The sequence below is a fragment of the Corythoichthys intestinalis genome, chromosome 9, assembly GCF_030265065.1.
Source record: "Corythoichthys intestinalis isolate RoL2023-P3 chromosome 9, ASM3026506v1, whole genome shotgun sequence".
NCBI classification, from domain to species: Eukaryota; Metazoa; Chordata; class Actinopteri; order Syngnathiformes; family Syngnathidae; genus Corythoichthys; species Corythoichthys intestinalis.
This window is the reverse complement of record NC_080403.1, coordinates 48756602-48781527: the sequence shown is the minus strand read 5'-3', so window position 1 is coordinate 48781527 and position 24926 is coordinate 48756602. Positions and strand designations below refer to the sequence as shown.

Genomic DNA, 24926 nt, shown 5'->3' with positions numbered 1-24926 from the left:
AACTAATTCCAGCATTACTTTGTGAACAGGTAAAATAACAGTTGTGAGTATAATATTTTCCAGAATGCTATTTGTGTCCGAGGCATCCTGAGATTTTACGACAAGATTTAGGATCTTCTGTCAAGCCCATGCGCATGGAGCCATTGTGAAATCACATGACAAGTAAGGCAAGCACGCAAAAATAAGTGTCCTAGTTTTTAAACAAGGCCATCTTCAGTAGTATGACATTTCATGTAATATAAATTCTACATTGATGTGATTGAATGTTCCATTTTCCACTTTCTAGCCATATAAAACAGTCTTCATCTCTTTCCGTAATGCACTTTCCAGTAAGTCCTTGCTTCCAAACACTCGAGAGGCTCAGCTCAAATCCCATCCGCATGCCCGACAACGATAAAAAGCTGCTCAACCGCACCAGAAGAGCCTCCTATTTTTTCTTTGCCGTCTCCTATCCGAACGTTACTGTCAACAAGACTCTGCATCCTTGTTAAATCCTCTCCTGTCAACAGTTCTCGACATCCAAAATGATCAAGAACAACTTGAAGCACCTCAAAAGAGCCATTCAAATCCTGTTGCATAAGGGAGGGAACACCTAGTGGGTTTACCAGACTGTTTCCTCAGTGAAACAAACTCGTGTTGTGAGCGCTTTGAGAAAGTAGTGTTTTGATTAGAGAGAATGCTGATGAAAGCTGCTGACTGGCCAAAGCATATTGAGTGGAGCGTAAAGGTCTAGCATTGGCAAGAGGATAGTTGTGTAAGTCAATGTTCTTGGATTATTAAAATGTAACATAGCCAGTGATAGACACCAAATCCATTTTAAATGGAATTGCTGGAAATGAGTGATTATATTTCACTGCCACCGACAGCGATAGACGTCCAATTCATTTTTTAATTGGAGGGATGGTAGCGATCATTCCATAGCTGCCAGTCAAATTGGATTGGACATAATTAAGAACATCAAAAATGATAAATTATTTTTTTGATGAACAATGTCTATAAATTAATCGACTATCAAAATAGTTGTCGATTCATTTAATAATTAATTATTGTAATTTTCGGACTGTATGGCGCACCTGACTATATGCCGCCACCCACCAAATTTGACACGAAAACGACATTTGTTCATAGATAAGCCACATTGGACTATAAGTCGTAGCTGTCCTCACTGTATTATGGGATATTTACACCAAAAGATATAAACCGGTAACACTTTATTTGACAGCGTTATCATAATAATGTCATAAGACCAAATGAACCCCCGCGAAGCTTTGAACCAATTGGCTGCAAAGCTTCATTGCTTCAAGAGGCTTCATTTGGCCATCATTGCTCCCTTGGGGGAGGCAGTAAACCTCTGCTGCCACCTGCTGTCAGGACTGTTGTTGTCCAACATGCCACCTAGCGTGCATTGCAGCGCTACATATGTAAATAACAATCAAAATTCATGTTCTGTGCTAATTGTTTCTTCAGTTACTATTCCAGTTGTTTCATTAATTGCAAGTTTTGGTATTTGGTAACACTTTATTTTAAAGAGGCGCCATATGAATGTCATAATTATGACATGACAATGTCATGAGCATTAATTAATGCTTATAACAGATGTCATTTAGTGTCATCCGGCAAATTATCTCACTTTTGGATGGATTTAAAAGATGAGTTACTGACATAATTTGCCGGATCACACTTTATGACATCTGTCATAAGCATTCGGTAATGCCCATTATAGTGTCATGTCATTATTATGACGGTTTTATGACAGTCTTATGACACCACTGTCAAAAAAAGCGTATATTAGCCCAAATAAATCAACAAATAAGCTGCACTGTACTATGTGCCGTAGGATTCAAAATGAGGGAAAAAAGTAGCAGCTTATAGTCCGAAAATTATGGTAGTCATAGCCAATTTATCAGCAGTCCTATTTGCCCATTTCCATCGAAAGCCCTAGTTAGCAGACATACATAATGGCAGAAAACCCTAACTAGGATGACAAAGAGTTTGTCCCTCGGGTATAGAAGAGCTAAGAAAGCTAATTACAACTAATCATATCATGCTATTATTAATGGCAAGACACCAACTGGGTTGTAAAAAATTTTAGAAATGCCCCCTATCCGGTCACATGATCAGAAATCGGGCCCGCTCACGTCATTTTAAGAAGATCTGAATCATGTGGAAAAAGATCATGGTTTTATAATGTATTAATGTATTTTTAAATCATTAGCTGCCATTGACGGCAAAATAGGTCCAATCCATTTTGACTGGGAGGGTTGGCACCGATCGTCAGCCCCATAGTCAAAATGGATTGGACGGTCATCGCTGTCAATGGCAGAGAAACAAAATCATTCAATGCCAGCCTTTCCACTTCATATAAATGTAACATTTATCACTGTTAATGGCAGTTAATGAGTTAAGGACTACAAGCAACAAAATAATCCAGAGGTAGAACGATCATGTGATCGGAAATCGGGCCCGAGCACGTCATATTGCGAAGATCGGAATCGAGTGAAAAACATTGGGTTTTTAAGATATTTCTTTTAATCTAAGGGCTACGAAGCAACAAAATATGTTGACAGATGTCATCAAAAGAAACAAAAAAAAAATGTATCTTAAGTACTACGCAAGATTATTAGAAGATTAGAAAAAAATGGCTAAAAAGCAACAAAATGATCAAGATGGACAAGGATATTGTCAAAAGAAACAAAAAATATGTTTTGCAATAAATTATTGAATAAATGAATGAATTGCATAGGTATTGGCTCGGTACTCCAAATCGGCAGATCCTCAAAATCGGGTGGCTCGGACTCGAACTCGGGTGTAAAAATATGTGATCGTTTACAACTCTATGAAATTGTATTTTTCATTGAATCAAACTGGAAGAACAAGTAGTAATAGAAAGCATTTTGCTTCTCATCCAAGCAAGATTAGTAAAAACCTAGCTAGTGCTACCATGGAAACAGAAACCACTACACATCCAAGCTACTCACCCATTAGTGAGGTTGTCATCATCATCCGGAAGACTCTTCCCCAGCAGGTCGCTGTCACTCAGGTAACCAGACTTGAGGTCGCCGTCGTCCAGCAGATCCATACGCGACGTCCCGCTCAGGCTGCCAGAGCAGCGAGCCGGCATGGTTTGGGCAACGTATTGGGACTTGGCCCCCTGGTACCCACCGGACACGGAAGACGGGGCGTCGCCGGCCTGGAGGCGTGGGCTGGCTTGCCCGTGGCGCCAAGACAGCGGAGAGGAGCGGTTGGACAGGCTGGACATGCTTCGGGCATTGGTGTCATCGCTGTCGTAGCCCACGTTGCTGCTGTCCACGCAGCTGTGGATGCACACTTTATTAGGTGCTAACTCTCAATGACAGACGTCCAATCACGCAGCTCTTAAAACTAAATTAAAACTCCTTAAATAAGTTTTTCACTTGGAGACGTCCAATCCATTTGAAGTGGGAGGATTAACAGCGAATTCATTCACTGCCAGCTGTCCTACTTCATATGGGTTTGACATCTAGCACTGTCAATGGCAACCAATTAGTTCATTTTGGGGTGTTTCTATAGTATTTAAATTTCTTGCAAAACCTAAATTGTGCAGTTTTCTTCTTGCAAGTAAGTCAAAGGTTGGAAAGTACCATATTTTCTGGACTATAAGTCGCATTTTTTTAATCGTTTGGCTGGACCTGCGACTTACACTCAGGTGCCACGTGTGCTCTTTTTTTCCCCTTTGACCACCGATAGCCTGTTATGGTGTTTTTTTTTTTTTTTTTTTTTTTTAACCACTGTGCCGTGGTGTTGGGTCTAGTGTGCCATTGAAAATAATCCACTTTTACCTAATTGATGTAAAAATGTTTATGGAAAATGAATCCGCATATGTGCAAAATCTAGTGTCTGTGCCGTCCAATGGTCGGTCATCATGCAATATTCTTCCATATATGTAGTTGTCAAATAGGCATGTGCCGATAACTAGTTTCAAAGTATATCGTAGTTTGATAATGTCAAGGTTTAAAAACCGCAAAAAATATTTCTGTCATACCGTCCCTAAGGTATTAGCTATTTTTCATGTCCCAAAAATGCAGGGAGAAATCCCATGCTTGCAACTGCAAAGCTCAACCCTCTCCCACTGGTTGTTGCTCAGTGTTACTGAGTCAGCTGTGCTACATGATGGCTGGAGAAGGTGAAACTCCTGAACTATTCCCCCCATCGAAGAAAACGAAATCGCTGGTATGGGAATACTTCGGCAACAGGGAAGTTACATACGGCTGCGACTTAGAGGAGGGCCAACCGCGTGTAAAACATGTTTGCGGAGGTTTGCTGCTGTGGAAGCAATACCTGCAATATGATTTCGCATTTAAACAAAATTAAAGGTTAGTAAACACTATCTTGAACTAGGGCTGCAGCTATCGATTATTTTAGTCGTCGATTAATCCATGAACTAGTTAGTTCGAATAATCGAGTAATCGGATAAAGAACATGAAAAATTAAAATACCTACGCTGAGCCTCAAACGGTATTAAAAATAAATAATTGAGGATCTATGTACAACAAAAGAACAATTGGCTAACTTACATAGCAAAAGTCCGCTAGCTTAAATGCAATAAAATGCTGACATTTTTTTCCCAACACTCTTAACAAATGTGTCAGACTCGTATTCCCACAAAAAAACGGCTAAATATACATATAAACAATTACGAATGCATTAAAACACATTAGCCCAAACAAAAACTTAGCTTACGTTGGTCTTAACAGGGAGCAGTTGGATTCAGCCATGTGAAATGAGGCAGACCAGAGGGCAATGTATCCACCCTAATAAATAAACTAAATGTAAACACTTTCAAAATCAACCATTACAACACCACTTTGATTAAACAAATACTCGAAGCAACAAAATTTAATATGAATATTTTTTTCTAATCGAATAATCGAGTTAATCGATTAATCGTTGCGGCACATCATGAACGTTTCCCATCAGCTATGAAAGTTAACTCCAGCATGTTTAGTGTGTCTAGCGGTGGTAAAAAATGTGCTTTTTTTCTCTCTGGCAACTGTCTGTGTTGAGAATGAGAGTGTGTATAAAGTAAATATGATACGAGTCATACACACTTGCTTTTTATGGAAAATAAATTACTTTTGTTCTGATGATAATGTTAAGCTTTGGCTGTGGGTTTACGCTCACCTAAAGGACTACATTTATTTTAATTTTATTCATAATATTTGTTATTTTATGGGGGTTTTTTTGTATTTATTGAACTTATTATACTTATGTTACAATTTGCTAATATGTTGTGAAAAATAAAAATTATTTTTGCTGAAGGTTAGCATACCGTAAGAATCTCATACCGGCACATGCCTAGTGTCAATAGGCAGCTCATTACTTTGTTTTAGTGCTGCAACGATTAATCGATTAACTCGAGTAATTCAATTAGAAAACAGATTCAAAATAAATTTTGCTGCTTCAAGTATTCGTTTAAAGTGGCGTTGTAACGGTTTGTTTTGAAAGTGCATTTATTTTTTTTGATTTGGGTGTATACACTGCCCTCTAGTGGCAACAGTGAATATGACACAACTCATTTCACATGGCTGAATCCAGCTGCTCCCTGTTAAGACCAGCATAAGCTAAGTTTTTGTTGTTTGCGAAAATGTTTTTTTAATGCATTTGTAATTTAGTTTATAGGTATATTTAGCCATTTTTTGTGGGAATATGTGTTTGAACCATTTGTTAACTCATTTGCTCCAAAAAACGTCTAAATACGTTCTATTTTTAAATGCTTCATTGTCCCAAAAACGTATTTGTACGTCTTTTGCGTTTTTTTTTTGTTTTTGTTTTTTAATAGAAGCATCTACAGCTTCCGCTCTATCTGAGAAACAAAAAAACAAAGCTCCATACCCATTTTAAAGCAATAAAACTGGCCAATGGAGGGTAGCAGCGCATTTTGTAAGACCCGCAAGTCGATTCAACAGCAATGAAATGCCGGGCAGCACGGTCGGAGCGCTGGTGGCACAATGCCAGGTGGCGGACGACCGAACAAAACAACAGAGAGGACGCCTGGAATGCCGGGCGCTGGGCGACCGAGTAAAACGGCTGGGACCACCGTGCAATGGGCTCGTCAAGCAGACCCCGCAAAAACTCAAATATTATCCATCTTTGTGAGACAGACAAAAATGAGGGAAAAGTTTACACGGCTGACGCGGTGACAACGGCATCATCTCTGCGACACCAGCGACATCTCTCAGTAGTAATGTGTAAATAAATTGTTGCTTTGCAATCAAAAGCTCTATTTGTCTTGTTTTTTATGATATGTTGTAAAACGAAAACATTATTCAGATGTTTGAGATGTAACAAATGCAAAAAATAGCTGTGTTCAAGTCAAAGTTATGTTTGAAATGTATATGTTCATAAAAAGCTCATTTTCTCCATTTTTTCATCAGAAATTGGAAATTGCTCAAACTAAGCTATTTTCTAATGCTGATTTCCTACAGAATGGAAAAAGATCTGAACTTTGTTTTCCATTTCTGCTGAAACAAGAGGGTCTAATCTTTCTTTTGGTGGGTTCCATGTTTATATAGACCCTACTCACCAACGTCACAGAATGACATGTCGCTGTATCCGGCCGCCATATTGTCCGTCATTGTTTATCCGTATTCTCAATGGTTTCAATATGTCGTGCAATTTATAGTGCAATTCATGGAAGCCCCGGTGCTTTCAGACGCTGTAAACTCATTGGATGCATTGCATAAAAGGCGTTATGTGGAAAAGCTTCAGTCTATCCATTCGCCAGATCCATATTTGATGCCTAAATCGATATTTTTCGACCCGCTGTCTTCGCCGTCTCTGCCTGACATCTGCTACCCTGATATCTACAACTATCTTGTCCACAGAAACTCAGCCTATTCTCACGAAACTTTGAAAAATTTTAAGAGCAGCACTCTAAGCAACATTACCCCGTGTGACCCTTTACTTCCAATTTTCTAAAATGGTGACAATCGATAAAAAAAAAAAAGTTGACTGCGATGGCCGATGCTTCAAGGATAGGCGGATATTGGACTATTTCTTCAATAAAACACGCAACAACTGCGTCTGCCTCATTTGCAAAGAGACAGTCGCTGTTTTCAAAGAGTTCGATGTGACGCGACAATGATATTACCGAACAAGACACGCTGACATGTACGACAACATTACAGGGAAGATACGCAGCGAGAAATTATAGCAACTTGAAGCTTGTTTAATTTCACAGCAGCAGTATTTCGCAAGAGCCCTACTGTCAAAAGAGAACGCCACAAAGACGAGACTGTTGAAATTATGAATAAAAAAAAAAAAATAAAGCAAATATGACACACAGAAGGGCTTGATAAAATTTGTTTAAATATATTGTTCTATGTAAATCAGCCAAGGTAGCCCCCCGCATTTTTACCACACCAAATCTGGCCCCCTTTGCAAAAGGTTTGGACACACCTGTTTAACTGATGATCCGTAGACGAGGCCAGCTTCTTTCATTTGGTACCAGCTAAATATTATTCAAAATGTAATGATGGTGGAAGAAATAAGCATCTTGAATTTGAAACTGTATGTTGTCGGCGATTAGCCTCGCAATGATCATAACTTTGGTTGTCAGCCCAAAACCCTCTAAATATATATTAAATGCATCTTACCAGATATAAAATGACTACTACATAATCCGTGGTAACTTCAAGTCTCTCCGTCTATCTTCTCTGTTATTGCAACCAACCGCCACACACGCCTTCACCATTTTGATTATTAATGTTAACGAGCAGAAAAACACGCCATAATAGGAGGAATTTACGTAGCGGTAATGTGTCAACACGATGAGTTGACGGACAATATGGCGCGGAGGCGTGGTTGTGACGTCATGTGAGTAGGGTCTATAGCAATAAAACGGAATTTTCTGTGGGCCTTGCAAAATCAGTCAAAATTCAGTAAAACGGCGAAGGGCCTTGCTCTGGTGAAAATGGCTGGGAGTGAATGAGTTAATAGCATTGCTAAAAAAAAAAAAAAAAATTAAAAAAACAGCAATTCATTGCATTTAAGCATGTAAGTTAGCCAATTGTTCTTTTATTGTACTTAGATCCTCATTTATTCATTTTTTATATCGTTTGAGGCTCAGCTCAGGCATTTTAAATTTTTATGTTTCTTATCCGTTGACTTGATTATTCGAACTAACTACTTCATCGATTACTTGACTACTAAAATAATCAATAACTGCAACTCTACTTTGTTTGGTGATGCATAAGAGAGTGGCAATGGGGCTAGAGGTAGCAGCTAGCTAGCGAAGCAATGGTAAAGGTTTTAAAAAGGAAACATGCCAGCTCAGAACTGGACAAAATTTCATGGCAGTCAAGAGGAAGTAAAAACCATTTTCTCTCGGAGAGTCTCTGGTTTAAGGCAATAAGCAGGGATTTACGCTACAATGCAAAGAATAAGTGAACATATCATGATTAACTTTCAACGGTGATGCAGTGATACCTAATCTAATACATACTGAATGAGTGAACATATGATTAGAAAATTCCTATTCATTACACGGCTTTATATTGTTAATATAGTATAGAGAATTTTTTACTGGTTCTGTGCCTTAACATTTTTTTCATTAAATAATGTACTGTGGCTCAAAAAAGATAAAAAACTATTGTTTTTGGCTATAGTGATCCAAAAAACTTAAATTATATAAATATTAACAGATACCTATTAGGCCTGGTGCTCTTTACTATTCTCTTACAATTATTATTTTAACGTATGTTTGTTGTTTGTTTCTGATAAATTGAAAAAAATTCCCCCCAAAATTGTGACTTATACTCCAGTGCGACTTTAAGTTGAAAAAAAAAAATACGGTACTCTAGGCAGAATGTAAGCATCTTGTGTGTGTGCGCTATTTATTACATAACTATAGACACCGGGTCACCTCAATAAATATTGCAATGGCGACGACCATGAGAGTATTTTTATCCGTCCTCGTTGGATAATTTATCCGCGGAGGAGTGAATTGACCTGCTCCAGTTTGGAGAGAGCCAGACATCAATTTTTACATCGTACTGTAGTACCTGTCAAATGGCTTAAAATATGACGTGAAAAACTGGCTGTTTTTATTTTTTGCATGTGTACAAACAGTGCGCACCTGTGGCTGAGTTGAGAGCCTCGCAGACTTGACATGGTGTCCTCCAAATTCTGGCGGAGGTCAAGGACATTCTGAACAGTGCGCTTCCTTTGGGATTCGGGATCTGTAGAGCAATTTTGCAGAAATAAACATGACATGGTTAGCTTGTCGTTTTCCTTCGAATTCCTAATCTCTGCAGTTAGGGCAGTGGTGTCCAAACTTTTTTTTTTTTTTTTGAAAGATGCAAGGGCCAACATGAAATCCTTTCACTTTCATTTGTTAACAAGACAAAGCCTAGAGCACTGATACTGTATATGGTGGAAAACACGGACAAGACTGAAAAAGCAGTTTCTGCTCTTGCACTCCTCTTTAAAAGAAAATGCTGTATTGTAAGCCAAAAAAACTGTTGTGTTTGATAGAACAATATGTCTAGATTCTGCCATAGCAGATTCATGGCGCAATAAGCCTCCGAACTATTTTCAATTTGTCCGTTTTACCCTGGAAACCCCTGTTTACAGACATCGCATAACCACTTTTGTTTTAACCTAGCCATAAAAAGGCGGTAAGTAATAGTATTTATTATTTGAAATGTCTGTCATTTTTAGCTTAGAATCATTAATTGATGTCTAATATTTCGTTTAAAAAAAAAAGACTTTAAAAAATTATTCACTCGCATATTTTAAACTTTTAAATAAATGACGTAACAATGAAAAAAATGGTGTCTGTAAAAAAGTCACGGATATCTACCTCATAACTATCGCTTAATTGTATTTTTTTTTGGGTTATTATCGCATTGTCTCCGATATGTCAGATGATTAATAATCGACCCAAACAAAGAACAATAAAAAAATAAAAATGTTTAAAGGGGTAAATATATGAAAAATAAAATCTCGACCACTTCTTGATGTCTGCAATTTCTGCATCGCGACCCTTGTTATTTTACCATGTTTCACCCATAAAATCCCAAACGAATCCAGCTGTGGCCATTCACAGCTGTGTCGTGACACTCAGTGATACATGCTACATGGAGTTTTTGGATCGAAACAAGGTAAGTACGCGATAATATCTCGTTAAAGTCAAGGCGTCTGTAATACTGCTCTCGCGTGCTCTCACCTCTAGATAAGGTTTTGCTGTTTTTTTTTTTGTTTTGTTTTTTTGTTTGTTTTTGTTTTTTTTAATGCCCTCCTGTTCAAAATTTTTCTTCCCCCAGAAAATTGAGATTTTAAGATTTCCAATGATGTATCACACATGCATATCGGACAATTTTGAATGTTGGCAAAATTGGGGGTCTCAGAACGGAACTTCAAGTCACCTGAGTGTTTTCCATATACATATTCATATGCGTATGTACATATACATATACATTGAAAAAAATAAGTATTTGAACACCCTGTGATTTTGCCACTTAGAAATGATGGGCGGGTTTGAAATTTTCATGGTAGGTGCTTGTCTCTCAAAGTGGACAATCTAAAGAAAAAAAAAATCCAGAAATCACAGTGTATGATTTTTTTAACAATTTATTTGGATTACACTGCTGCAAAAAAAGTATGTGAACACCTTAGAAAATCAATATTTGGTACAGTAGCCTTTAATTACAATTACAGAGGTCAAATGTTTGTCTCTGGTCTGTCACTGTGAAACACGGAGTTTGAGCTTCCTCCAAAAAATGTTCTATTGGGTTTAGGTCTGGAGACTGGCTAGGGCCCTCCAGAACCTTGATATGCTTTTTACAAAACCACTCCTTTGTTATTCTGGTTGTCTGCTTTGGGCCATTGTCAAGTTGGAGGACCCAGTCACGACCCATTTTCAATGGTGTATCTGAAGGAAGGAGGGTATTCCCCAAAATCTCACAATACATGGCCCTGGTCTTCCTCTCCTAAATAAAGTGCAGTCGTTTAGTCCCATATACAGAAAAACACCCCCAAGCATGATGCTACCACCCCAATGCTTCACAGTAGGGATGGTGTTCTTGGGATGGTGCTCATCATTTTTCTTCCTCCAAACACTATAAGTGGAATTCAAACTAAAACGTTCAATTTTGATTTGATATGACCACATGATTTTCTCCCATGACTCCTCCGTATCATCCAATTGGCAAACTTAAAATGGGCCTGGACATATGCTGGCTTAAGCAGGGGAACCTTCAGTGCCATGCATGATTTTAACACATGACATTTTAGTGCATTACCAACAATAACCTAAGAAATGGTGGTTCTAGCTCCTTTCAGGTCATTGACCAGCTCCTCTTGTGTAGTTCTTGGCTGATTACTCACCATTCTTAGGATCATTGAGACCCTGCGAGGTAGATCTTGCATGGAGCCCCAGTCCGAGGGAGACTAACAGTCATGTTTAGCTTCTTCCATTTTCTAATAATTGCCTCGTAACCCTGTCCAGCCTTGTAGAGGCCTACAATTCTGTCTCTGGTGTCTTTGGACAGCTCTTTGGTCTGAACATGTTAGGAATTAGAGTCTTCCTGATTGTATGGGACTGGCAGGTGTTTAGATGCAGCTAACCGCCTCAAAAAGGTAAAAAAGTCAGACTCAAAAAGTCCACCTCCACTCCACTTATTTGTTGGACTTTTTAAAGGTGACTAACAGGCCTTTGAGGCTCTCAATTCTAGCTAATAAACAGGTGTTCAAATACTGGAGCAGTATAATACAGATAAATTGTTAAAAAAATCATTTTTTTCCTTTAGATTGTCTTTCACAGTGGACAATCACCTACCATGAAAATTTCAAACCCGAATATCATTTCTAAGTGGGACAACTTGCAAAATCTCAAGGTGTTCAAATACTTATTTTCCTCACTGAATACAAATATTCATCTATTAACATATACATACAGTAAGGATGTCCCCGAGCAGAACACATAGTCTGAAATTGGACCCAATCACGTCATTTTCAGGGGGTCAAAATTGTGTGAAAAAGATCGAGTTTTTACAATTACAATTTTATTTTTAAGTATTGACTCATTGGCTGCCAGTCATGACAATAGTGTTCCTTTGACTTTATCACAGGGAGAACATACTGTAAATTCACAAAAGAACACGAGCCGTAATCACCGTCCCGTAATGACTTGTTGAGCTCAGTAAAAAGCAATAAATTTAAATCTAAGTACCCTTGTGTAAAGAACAAGACAGGACTGACTTTTACTGATCAATAAACGACAGTCTTCTGTCACTGGGCATCGCAGTGTTTGCCAAGGTAAAACTGAAGCTAACACTCCCGTACTATGCATTCCCTTATCACTAAGCTTCGCAATGATAATCATATGTAACTCAAAGACAGTTTGTTCTTTCTCAAGCAGATTAATGTCCTATAAACGAATGATGCAACAGAAACCAAATAAAAACAAAAAAAGATTCCCGGCGAGACAGCGGTCAAATTGAGCACATTGTAATAAATTGCTAAAAGCAAAGAGGAAGATCAGAGAGCGAATTCTTCAAATGGATCACATAAATCTTGACGGAAGCTAAAAAATTAAATAAATAAATAAATATAAATAAAAAAAGAAGCAGTTCTGTATACACTGGCTCTGTTTACATGTACAACATTTCTTCAGTCTGATCAGAGATCAGATTAAAATTAAGATCGGAATCACTGTCTTCGTGTACACTAAAAATATTGATACGATCAGGACATGCATGATCATGCATCATTACATGCAGTCTGAACAAATTATTTTTAAATGCGCAGATTGACCAAATACTAGGGTTGTTCCAATCATGTTTTTTTTTGCTCCCGATCCGATCCCGATCGTTTTAGTTTGAGTATCTGCCGATCCCGATATTTCCCGATCCGATTGCTTTTTTTTTTTGCTCCCGATTCAATTCCAATCAATCCCGATAATTTTTCCCGATCATATACATTTTGGCAATGCATTAAGAAAAAAATGAATAAAACTTGGACGAATATATACATACAACATACAGTACATAAGTACTGTATTTGTTTATTATGACAATAAATCCTCAAGATGGCATTTACATTATTAACATTCTTTCTGTGAGAGGGATCCACAGATAGAAAGACTTGTGACTTTGTATATTGTGACTAAATATTGCCATCTAGTGTATTTGTTGAGCTTTCAGTAAAGGATACTGCAGCCATTCAACCCAAATGCATGATGGGAAGTGGAACCATGACTGTGCATAGTGCGACCAATTCATATATCTTCTCTGCGTTGGGAACTAATGTAAGGTGTTCAGAAAAAGACCAATTGCTACCTTGCTTCCCCACATTGCTCCCCGTGATATTTCTAATCGCAGGGAAAAGGATTGTAAGGCTTTAGCCTATTAAAAAAAGGCTCCAATGGCTGCCAAAATTCACTCTACTCATTCAACGCTTCCTTTTATCCCTCTAAATGGGTAAAATGGCGCCATTACATATTGAACGCGACAATGCGTGAGTGGGTCGTGCAATTAAATATTTAACGTGATACATTTTTTAAAAATTAATTACCGCCGTTATCGGGATAAATTTGATAACCCTACCTTAAGCCTAAACTAAAGACTGGATGAGTGTAACATATTATGTCTGTAACGTTAAATACAATTAGAAAACGATTTAATTAAAAAATATATATATATTAAAAAAAGGCATGGCCGATATTTTTTTGCCGATTCCGATACTTTGAAAATGACGTGATCGGACTGCCGATCGATCGGGACATCTCTACCAAATACACCTACCGAGGTAAGTACTGAACCGTGACGTGTGTGTACCATCACACCCCTAATATACAGTACATAGATATATTTTTCAATATGCAGGTGAGGCCCTAAATCTTTTCCTTCTCCCATGTTTCATCTCGTTTAGTTAAAAAAAAAAATCACACAAGCTTTATAGATACGTCATTCAAGAAAAGTTTAGGGCAAGTGACTATTTTTGGTAATAAACAAATTATTATTATAGTGTAGCATTTACAAGGGAAACGTCCAATTAGTAATGATAATGCATACTCAACAAAAAGCAGTCCATTATTTTCAACTGTTTGTACCCAAGTGAACGCCACGAACTGTATGTAAAAAAAAAAATAAAAAAAATAAAAAAAAAAAGTTGCCCAAGAACTTGACGGTCGCCACGCTAAATGCTAATGCTAGCAAGAACGCGAATTCTATGCTAACGCTCCGAGCCACCTAGCATCGCGTTTTCACTGGCGTCACAACCAGTGCTGTTAATCTTACTTTAAATAAGTAATTAATTACACTTACAAATTACTTCTCCCAAAAAGTAATTGAGTTACTAACTCAGTTACCTGAATGTAAGAGTAATTAGTTACTTGGCAAAGTAACTGGTGTTACTTTTCATGTTTGTTTTTTTTTAATTCAAAAAAAAAAAAAAAAAAAAACATAGGTCACACTATGTCAAGTTCAAAGGGTTTTTGGGAAAATTGGCCCTCGCCCAATTCTTTATCCTAAACTTAACTAGACAAAGGGGTATTGCGGTTACTGCGATAACTAGATAGTAACCTTTGCTATGTTTGGAAGTCATTTAATGTTGGTAATCAACGGTAAAAGTTGTTAAAATTGTTCCCGTTATTGCATTAATTCCCTTCAGTCTATTTTCGACATGTGAACGTTTTAAAACGGTTTCATCATTTAAAGATATTCAATTCAAGATTTTGCCGATTTTGGAGTATTTTAGATAAAAAGCTACTTCGGTTCGCTAGGAAGGTTCTCTAAAATCAGAGCCTTCCTGAGAAGTCTACTGCTTTAAGATGGCGGCTGTTTACTAACACCAACGAGTCGTTTCACATCTAGTTCTCTATACACGTGTTAACGCCGCCGTGTCTGTCATTTCACATCTCGTTCTATGTGCATGTGATATCTACCGTAACATCATGTGGGCGTAGTTTGTAGGCTATAAGCTACAGTCAAGTATTATTGGAGCCACCTAGCATCGCGTTTGCAATGTCGTCAAAACTCCCTTTCCTCCTCCCGTCTCCTTTTCTCGCGTCATTCAAACAACGTAGAAACGTATAGTAACGCACGCCTTCATGTCCTCAGTAACGGTAAAGGCGTTGCAAAAATGAGAAAAGTAATTAATTAGATTACACACTACTGAAAAAAATAACGCCGTTATTAACAACACTACATAAAACCGACATGAACCATGCCGCTCGTTTGGAATAAAATCTTGATTGGGTCAGAATATTCCGAATAAGGTGTGTACATGAAGCATATATATTCCGATCAAGCTTTTAATCCGAATAAATGTGTCCTTGTAAACATCTGCCACTGTCGATTCATAGAGTACACAGAACTGCTGACAACGGCAGGTATAGAGAGGAATGCTGCTCATGTCCCCGCTGATAGAAAAAAATTACTTCTACAGTGTGGAAAGCAGTGTCCTTAAAATGTCAGAAAGTCATATTCGTGAACCCTTTCATGTTTGCAGGCAGCACCACTGAATTCATATCCCGTCTTGCTCCCTCTTGGCATAAGTCGAGGGGGATATTGCGACATTTGCAGAGCTCTTGCATGACCAATCACATATCATTACGATGAAATGTTAGGTCAACACCCTTCCCCACATCATGCCGGCCTCCTCGCCTAGTTTTTATACCAGTGCCAATATAACCGTCTCTGTTTTATGTGGGTGTATGTCGGTCATTATAATGGCTTGGAGTGTGTGTCACTGTCATTTATGATTCATCTTATGAAAAATCAATCATCACACAAAAACCAATGAACTTACAAGTGGAACTATTAAAGAAAGTACTTTACTCTATGTTACACTCGAGTGTAATGTGGCCACGAAACTAAAATTTTAAACTGATTAATATTCAGAAAAATATTTGATACCATTTTTCCATAATTCCAACTTGGCATGTGTCGGTATGAGATTTTGACAGTATGACAACCTTAAGCAAAAATACTGTGGTTTCATGATATCAAGGTATTGCAATTATAGCTCTAAAATGTGTTATTTTGAGATGTATGGGTTAAAAAAAAATAAAGAAATCTAATGAAAAGGATATTTTTTTTCGGAACATATTTGTAAATTGGAACAACAACATGACTATTATGTTAAAAATAATAAAATAACAAATAACAAATATTTCTCAATAAAATTGAAATAAATAGAACTTAGAGACAAAACCCACAGCCACAGCTCAAGTTGCTCAACATTAGAACAAGAACCCTTGGTAATATAGAACTGAACTTAAACAATATATGATCAAATTGATTTTATGTAGAACACATACTACTACTATTAATATTAATTAGTTGAATATTAACGGAGAGAGAAAGTAAGAGACAGAGCGTGTGTGTATGACTCGTATCATTATATAAACATTTCACAACCCCTGGCAAAAAGTATGGAATCACCAGTCTAGGACGAGCAGTCACTCAGACATGTTATCATGTAGAACAAAGTAGTGCAGCAACGATTAATCGATTAAGTCGAGTATTCGATTAGCCCTTAGATGCACAAGTTACTGGACCCTACACTCTTCCATAAGTGGGTCAAAATTCAAAAATGACCCATATTAGAACCAATGTGTTTTTATGGCTTTTTGGTGAAGAATAATCACTTGTATATTAATTAGTATTACATTTAGGCCCACACAAGAATGATTTCATACTTGAAATATCTTAATGATTCAATTAACATTTTTTTCTTGTATTTGATCATCAATGATGAAGAGCTCCCATGGATCTTTTTGGTGGGACAGCGTTGCTAAGCCCTTGTGGAGGCACTGACCGATTTCTGAGGATATTGTGGCGAAGTGTCGGGGCAAACTGTCCGTACGTGTGTGTGTCATGTATAGTCATTTGTTTTGATGCTCCTGCGCATGCGGGCCAGTTTGCTCAGTGCATCTCGGACTGTGAATTAGTGCGCATGTGTGATACTTGAACAGGCTCAAAGGGCAAAGGCAGTCTGAACGGGCACGCCAAAAAAACAGATATGACAAAAAATCAGAATTGTGCATTAGGACCTACCGTACGAACCTAGCTTTAGTTAGCTAGCTAGTTATGAAGTAGGTTAATTTGTTGATAAATAATAATAAAAAGAGTCATGAAAGACACACACACACACAATACTATATGGACATAATACTAACAGTACACATATCAGCTCTTGCTGTGTAAAATAATCTTCTATAATGATCTAATCAATCTAATAAAATAATCTTAAGGGATGTCACTTTTTACATACATAGTATGTGTGGTCCATGGTAAATTTATACTTGACAGCCAAAGTTGATAAGAATGAAAGATTCCCATTGGATTCCATAGAAAATGCATGTGGGTCATTTTTGACCCACTTGTGGAAGCTTAGGGTAGTAATACAAAAATGACAATTTCTTCAAATGTATAAAAAGTTCATCAAATATTTGAATGGAATTATATCAAAAACATGTTTTTTGAGGAATACCTGGAATATGAATTGATAGCATTTTTTTCAATCCGAAGATATTATATATTAAGATAAGAAAACATTTTTGACCCACATATGCAAAAATTCGAATTAAATTTTGATGCTTCGAATATTCATTTAATTGAAGTGGCATTTTAATGGTTTATTTTGAAAGTGTTTGGTCTGCGTCATTTCACATGGCTTAATCCAGCCGCTCCCTGTTAAGACCAACGTTAGCTAGGTTTTTGTTTGAGCTAATGTTTTTTAATGCATTTGTAATTTAGTTTATAGGTACAAGTATATTGGCTGAACCATTTATTAAGAGCATTGTAAAAAAAAAAAAAAAAAAAAAGCAATTTTATAGCATTTAAGCTAGCGGACTTTTGCTATGTAAGTTAGCCAATCGTTCTTTTGTTGTACTTAGATCCTTATTTATGAATTTTTTATGCCGTTTGAAGCTCAGCTCAGGTATTTTAATTTTTTTATGTTCCTTAACTGATTACCTGATTATTCGAACTAACTAGTTCATCGATTAATCGACTACTAAAATAATCGATAGCTGCAGCCCTAGAACAAACTCAGATAAAAAGCTTGAAAAATAATGAGTTGGTTCAAAAGTGCAACTCTTTAGCATTCAGAAACACTAAAAGAAATGAATAAAAAATATCGTGGTTGTAAGTAAATGTTACTTTTATAGAGCAAGTGCAGGGAAACATATATGGAATCACTCCACTCTGAGGAAAAAAATATGGAATCATGAGAAACAAACAAAGAAATAATCAAAACACATCTCCAGTATTTAGTAGCACCACCTCTGGCTTTTATGACAGCTTGCAGTCTCTGAGGCATGGACTTGATGAGTATTCATCAATTTGGTGCCAACTCTCTTTGATTACAGCTGCCAGATCATCCTTGCAGGTCGGAGCCTTGCTGTGGACCTTTTTTTTTTTCCATTTCCACCACAGGTTTTCAATAGGGTTGAGATCTGGGCTATTGGAAAGCCATGAAATCGACTGGATGAGTCTTTCTCCAAAGAATGCTTTAACAATTTTAGCTCTGTGGCATGATGCATTGTAATCTTGGAAAATGACAATTTCAATTGAAGGGATAAGAAAGCTGTCTAAAATTTCAATGTAAACTTGTGCATTTATTGAAGCTGTAACCACAGCCATCTCCCCATTGCATTTGCCTGTCACGCAGCCCCATATCATCAAGGACTGAGGGAATTTTGATGTTTTCTTCAGGCAGTCATCTTTGTAAAAATCACTGGAACAGCACCAAACCAAAGTTCCAGCATCATTGCCTTGTCAAGAGTCAAGAATCTGCATTGGACAAGGTAATTCATTATTTTTTTCAAGCTTTTTATTCGAGTTTGTTCTACATGATAAAATGTCTGAGTGAGTACTCGTCTGAGACTGGTGATTCAGTACTTTTTGCAAGGGGGTGTACATCCAAACCCACCCTCTCTCAACACAGAAAGTCGCCATAGAAAAAAAAAACCCAGGCTGGATTATGAAAATGTTATTTTGAACGGATGTTTACAATGGCGGCAGACTTCATAAAAGTAGGCTGATGGTAGAGAGGAAACTAGTTAGCCGTCTTGGCATACTAACTAGCCATGTCATCTGCCTCGTTATCAAGCTTACGTTATAGTATTTATTTTACCATCGCGAGACACACTGAACAGGCTGGAGTGAACTCTCGTAGCTGGTGGGAAATGTTCATGACAGCGTTTATTTACCTTAAATTTTGTGTAATGTGATGGATGATGGTCACGGAAATGTGAAATCATGTTGGAGGTGTTGCTTTCCTTAGCAAGCACCCTCTGCAAGGGGGCTGTCCTTCCTTCTAAGCCATGGCCTTATGTTTCTTTTCGGTAGCCGAAGTACTCCCATTTTTTGAGGGGGGAAAAAGCTCAGGTGTTGTGTCACCGACAGACAAAGAACAGAGCAACAACCGCAGGGGGAGGGGTGAGCGCTGCCGCTCCAAGCCGCAGATTTCTTGCTGCATTTTTGGGACATAAAAAATGGCTAATACCAGTGTTGGGAAAGTTCATTTTCTACATGAACTAGTTCAAATTGCAGTTCACAAATTTTAAAATGAACTGTTCAGTTCATAGTTCATAATTCAAAATTTTGAACAAAAGTTCATGGTTCCCAAAAAATGAACTTTTGTAGTTCAGTTCTTTTTGTTCGCCAAAAATTGTTGCAAGCTATTATTTACTGTATTTATTTCCAAAGCTTATAGAAAATAATCACAGTTCATTTCCTACCTGAATATTTGACCACCGATGCTGAAGAGTCTCCCACAATATACTGCAGAACTAGGTTGTCTAGCTGCGGCTGGGAGAGACAGAAAACGCGGCCACTCTGGTATGCTGTTAGCGGTATTTGGGTGGCAGAGGTACTGCTCTGACCAACCGTTGCCGTCTCTTTATTTAATCGCACATGCTCGCAGTCGCAGATACCTAGCAAGGCTTGTCGCATGCTTTATTTCGATGTGCCGTTTAAAGAGCATATGACACGAGAAAAAGAGTCTAAAATGTCATTATTATGTGAATTAGAATCATATTTTGAGACGATTCGACTATATACAACAATTTAGCAAAGCACAGATGACGAGAAATTAGTCTTTTAATCTGCCGGTTAGCCACGCCTACCATTATAGGGCTTTAGCGTCCCCAACAAGTGGATGACGTCAGCGGTAGACTTGGCTCATCGATTTTACTATTCAGCCCATTGAGGGGAAATTATTCAGAACGAGGAAAACGCGACGAAGAAAGCCGCAAAATGTCATTGTTTCAGTCTCTCTACTCCAATATTTTTACAGGATATTCTTTTTACCCAAGTATTTTTCCCCAATAGCTATATAAATGGCTTGAGAAGGACCAGTCAGCCCGTTGAGGGGGAACTATTCACAACGAGGAAAACGCGACGAAGAGAGCGGCAAAATGTTATTGTTTCTGTCTCTTTACTTGAATATTTTTACAGGATACTCTTTTTATCCAAGTATTTTCCCCAATTGCTAAATAAATGGCATGGTCATGACAAATAACAGTCTTGTGCTGAATGGAATATGAAATAATAAAAATGCATTTATTCAGGACGACATGGCAAAATTACTCCATAATGGTCAAAACTGTAGACTTCACCTTTACTGTCGCACCTCCTGAACGATATTTTATGACACCTAAATCGGACATATGTCATTTCCCTTCCCCGGCTTCGGAGAATGTAAACAAACCAGAATGCGTGACAGCTAGCCGATATGCTAACCCGAACCGAGTGATGTTTCAAAGTCTTCAAAGCGGAAAATCACACATAGCTATCCTGGATTATTTGACATGACGACCCGGTTGTCGAATGTCTTAGCGGATCGGCAAACCGCCCGGCAGAGAGCAATTTACAGTTCGTTCCCCGGAGGAGGGTGGCTGGAGCTAACGCAGCTAACGTGCTGCTGCTAATGCATTAGGAGAGCTTTTTACATTCCTATCAATGATCAAACGTAAGTAGTCCTTCATTTAAAGAAAGTTTGTAGTGTTTACTTTGTAATCGCTGTATTCGTATTTGACATAATACAAAACAAGATGTTTACTCACTTCCTCGTAAATGCAATGGTCCCACAGTAAATATCCACGGTGAATGGGAACCTTTTGAAACTCCAAAAAGGCGCGTACGCCTCTCCCTCATACAGAATGATTTTTCTGCAGCCGTTTGGCCGGCGTGATGCGAAAAATAAACGTATTAATCCGCAAAATCAGCTGAATCCTTCGTCCTCATACACAACAGTACACTGTAGCGTGAAGAGGACGTCTTCTACCGTACACGTCACAGCGCCCTCCTCCTTACCGAAGCCGGAAGTCACTCATTTTCCTGGCGCGGGATTCAAAAAACTAAATAAATATAGCGATCGCTTCCACACACATCCAAGCGGTCCATATCATTCAGGAGCATAAAATACCGCGTGTATTATGAAATAAACATGCTTTTCGTGTCACAGGCACTTTAAGGTTGGCTAAAGACGTTACCGACGTACGGACGGTCTTCTTCAATCCAGGTGGACAAAGTTTACAAGTAAACGTTATATTTTTGCCATCCGGGTCGGTACTGACTTTTTCGTAAAACTCTTTTAAATGCTGGTACTGTGTAGAAAGTTGCTCTGAGCGGGCCGGGTTTCAGAACACCGGCTTCTGTGTCCATGCTGCTGTTGTTATGATGACGTATTTGCTTAAACAATACGGCCGTGACAGGCAGCTTGGGTTGCCAGGTTGGATAATGTTCCGCTATTAAGGTAAAAAATTTTATTGTGTGTTTTTAGCCTATGGCTTTATATGCAGTTTTGTCGGTAAGGCTCTAAATGTGATGAACTCATGAACGAAGTTATGAGCACCGCTCACAACCGCTGGAATGAGCGCGTTCACAGTAACGCTCATAAGACAGAAATATGATGCGTTCAATTCACGTTCACCCAAAATATGAACGTGTTCATGAACGATCGTTCATTGAACGTGTTCATGCACAACACTGGCTAATACCGTACTACGATGTAACGGAAAATTTTAGTGGTTTTGAAACCGTGACATTTTCATACCACGGTAAACCTTGAAACCGGTAACCGGCACATGCCTGCTTCCAACTCTAGGAGAGCTCCAATCCATTTAATGTAGGAGGGTTAGCAGTTCATTCGCTGCCACCCTCCCATTTCAAATGGATTAGACGTCTAGCCTCATCAACGGCAGCCAAGGAGTTAGCAAGGAAAATGCCAAAATATCCGCCATTATTAGAGGTGGGATTATTCGGGCACCTAACGATTCGATTACGATTCAGAGGCTCCGATTCGATTATTAAATCAATTATTGATGCACCCCCCCCCCCACACACACTTTTAATTTTTTTTAACATTAGTTCCAAAATTGTTCAAAAATCGTCTCAGGCCAAACCAAACTACTATTTTAGTATCAAGTTAAAAACAGTAAATAAAATACTCAAGTCCCCATTCTTTATCAGCAGCTTTAAACTACATTCAATTAATTTAATGTTGTGAATCAACCGTTAAAGTTGTTAAATTTGCTCCCGTTATTCCATAATTTACCTTCTTTCTGATTGCGACATGTGACAGTTTTAAAACTGTTGTATCATTTAAAGATAGATTTAAGTCAAGATTTTGCCGATTTAGGTTTTTTTGGGATAAAAGTAATTAGGTTTGCTACAACAGAGCCTTCTAGAGATGTCTACTGCTTTCAGATGGCGCCGGTTTACTAGTAGGGGTTCAACGGTACAGTTAGCCCATGGTTCGGTTTAAACCTCGGTTTTGGGATCACGGTTTCGGTTCGGTTTGCTTTTTTTTTTTTAAACTGCTTTTATTTTGCTTTTTAAAAATGAAATAAACACATAAAATGTAAACTATTTCGACTGTTAAAATGCCTCTTAGCTCTTTGGCTAGTATAGTGACTGACCACTGAAATACACACACAGTAGTCAAAAAGTTACTTGGCAAAGTAACTGGTGATACCTTTCATGTTTTTTTGTTGTTTTTTTTTTCATTTAAAAAAAAAAAAAAACCAAAAACACAGTAACCTTTGCTATGTTTGCTATGTTGTGAATCAACCGTTAAAGTTAATAAAATTGCTCCCGTTTTTGCATTAGTTCCCTTCTGTCTACTTTCGATGTGAAAATTTTAAAACTGTTTCATCCTTTAAAGATAGACTCAAGTCAAGATTTTGCTGATTTAGGAGTATTTTAGATAAAAAGTTGCTTAGGTTCGCTCGTAAGGTTTACTACAACAGAGCCTTTCTGAGAAGTTTACTGCTCTAAAATGGCGGCTGTTTACTAACGCTACCGGGTCTGTCATTTCGCATGTAGTTCTATATGCATGAGGTATCTAGGCGTAGATTGTATGTTGTCGGCTAAGTCAGGTAATATTGGAGCCACCTAGCCTAGCATCGCGTTTGCTACAGTGTCTCAACAAATACTCTTCCCTCTCCGAGTCTCTGACTTTTCTCGCGTCATTCAACCAGCGCATTGTCTCGTTGCGGAAACGGTGACCAAATCTGAACGGATGAAAAAAAAAAACGTAATGCATGAAAAACGTGCAGATTTTGAACGTAACGTACGGCGTACACATTTAAAAATGAGTGCTCACTTGTACAAATTACGACGAGGCCGTACAATTTGACAGGTATGAATTATAGTGGACCGTCAACAGTTAGGTAGTAGCACGGAACGTCCAACTTCCAACTATCAGTGGTCAGGGCGAAACTATGTGCTTTAGCGAAATCATCTTCGATGGCTTTGCGTGCCATTTCATAAATGTCGGGGATTACGTTGTTGGAGAAATATGTCCGCGAGGGAACAATGTAACGCGGGTCAAGCATTGCAAATAAATTAACGAAACCCGCCGTGTGTTTTCACTGGTGTCATCTTCGGGGTTGTCCTACCCTGAGAAAGTGATATCTGTGGGTGATGCCGGCTGAGGTCCAGGAGTCACGTGAGCAAAAGTGTTGCCATTAGCATAGGAAACAAGCACTGAGCAATGCTTGCAATTTTTTTTCTTCAATATTTTCTCTCCCTCCGCATTATAGTCCACGGGGAAACCAAACTGTTGCCACACCGCAGATTTGAAAGAAGCTGGTGCTTCCTCAAAATTCGGTCTCTCCACTCCTCCGCTCGCCATAGCTATTTGTTTTCTTTCTTTCTTTGTTTTCGTTACTCGGCTTCTATTACACAGGTGCTTGACAGCGATCCGACATTTACTTGCGGGGCGGGAATTTCTCTACAGCGGTGCTTCACGTCACACACAGGCACACAGAGCTCGATCAATTCATTCCACAAGCGTTCGGAATACATTAATTGCAAAACCGAAAAGGCGCGGTTCATAAAGGCATATTGAACCGTACAGGACAAACCGTACGGTTCGGCTTTGAACCGCAAACCGTTGCACTGCTATTTACTTGTGCGGAAAGTCTGTCATTTCGCATCTAGTTCTTGGTACATCTTCTCACGCGGCCGTCGTCTGTCATTTCACATTTAGTTCTAGATATATGTGATATCTACCATAGCAGTATGTTGAGGTATGTTTCTAGCAACTTGCAACTGAGCGCTGTTTGTAGCGGCTGACGGCCGCAATCAGGTATTACTGTTTTTTTTTTTTCATTTTTTTTTTTTTATCTAGCAGCATGAGTTAAATATGATATTTACTCTCGGTCTGTTCTTCATTGCGTCCCGAAGACCACGCTGACTGTGTTTTATTTCCGCTTTACCTGGTATAATTCAACAATCGGACTTTGGATGTTTGCGAATCATTCTCGAATCTTCCACGGCCGAATCACGAATAATCAAAGAATCGGAAATTCCGCATGTCTCTATCCATTACTATCAAGAATTTTGCAAAATCAATAATTTATCTCTCCACAACAAATTTCTGGTGACCGGTGATAGAGCAAAAACAAATAAATAACTCAGTATTGA

The 24926-nt window shown here is 38.3% G+C and overlaps 1 protein-coding gene across 4 annotated transcripts in view; it reads right to left on the bottom strand.

The window, feature by feature from the left end:
* Positions 1-24926, bottom strand: part of nav1b (neuron navigator 1b) — a 202816-nt gene that overhangs the window by 113321 nt on the left and 64569 nt on the right. For all 4 annotated transcript variants that reach the window (XM_057845420.1, XM_057845417.1, XM_057845418.1 and 1 more), the window contains 2 exons: positions 9116-9218; positions 2979-3314 (listed from right to left, as the gene is read on the bottom strand). In XM_057845420.1, coding sequence (XP_057701403.1) covers positions 2979-3314; positions 9116-9218 — 439 coding nt within the window. The remainder of the gene's footprint in view (positions 1-2978; positions 3315-9115; positions 9219-24926) is intronic.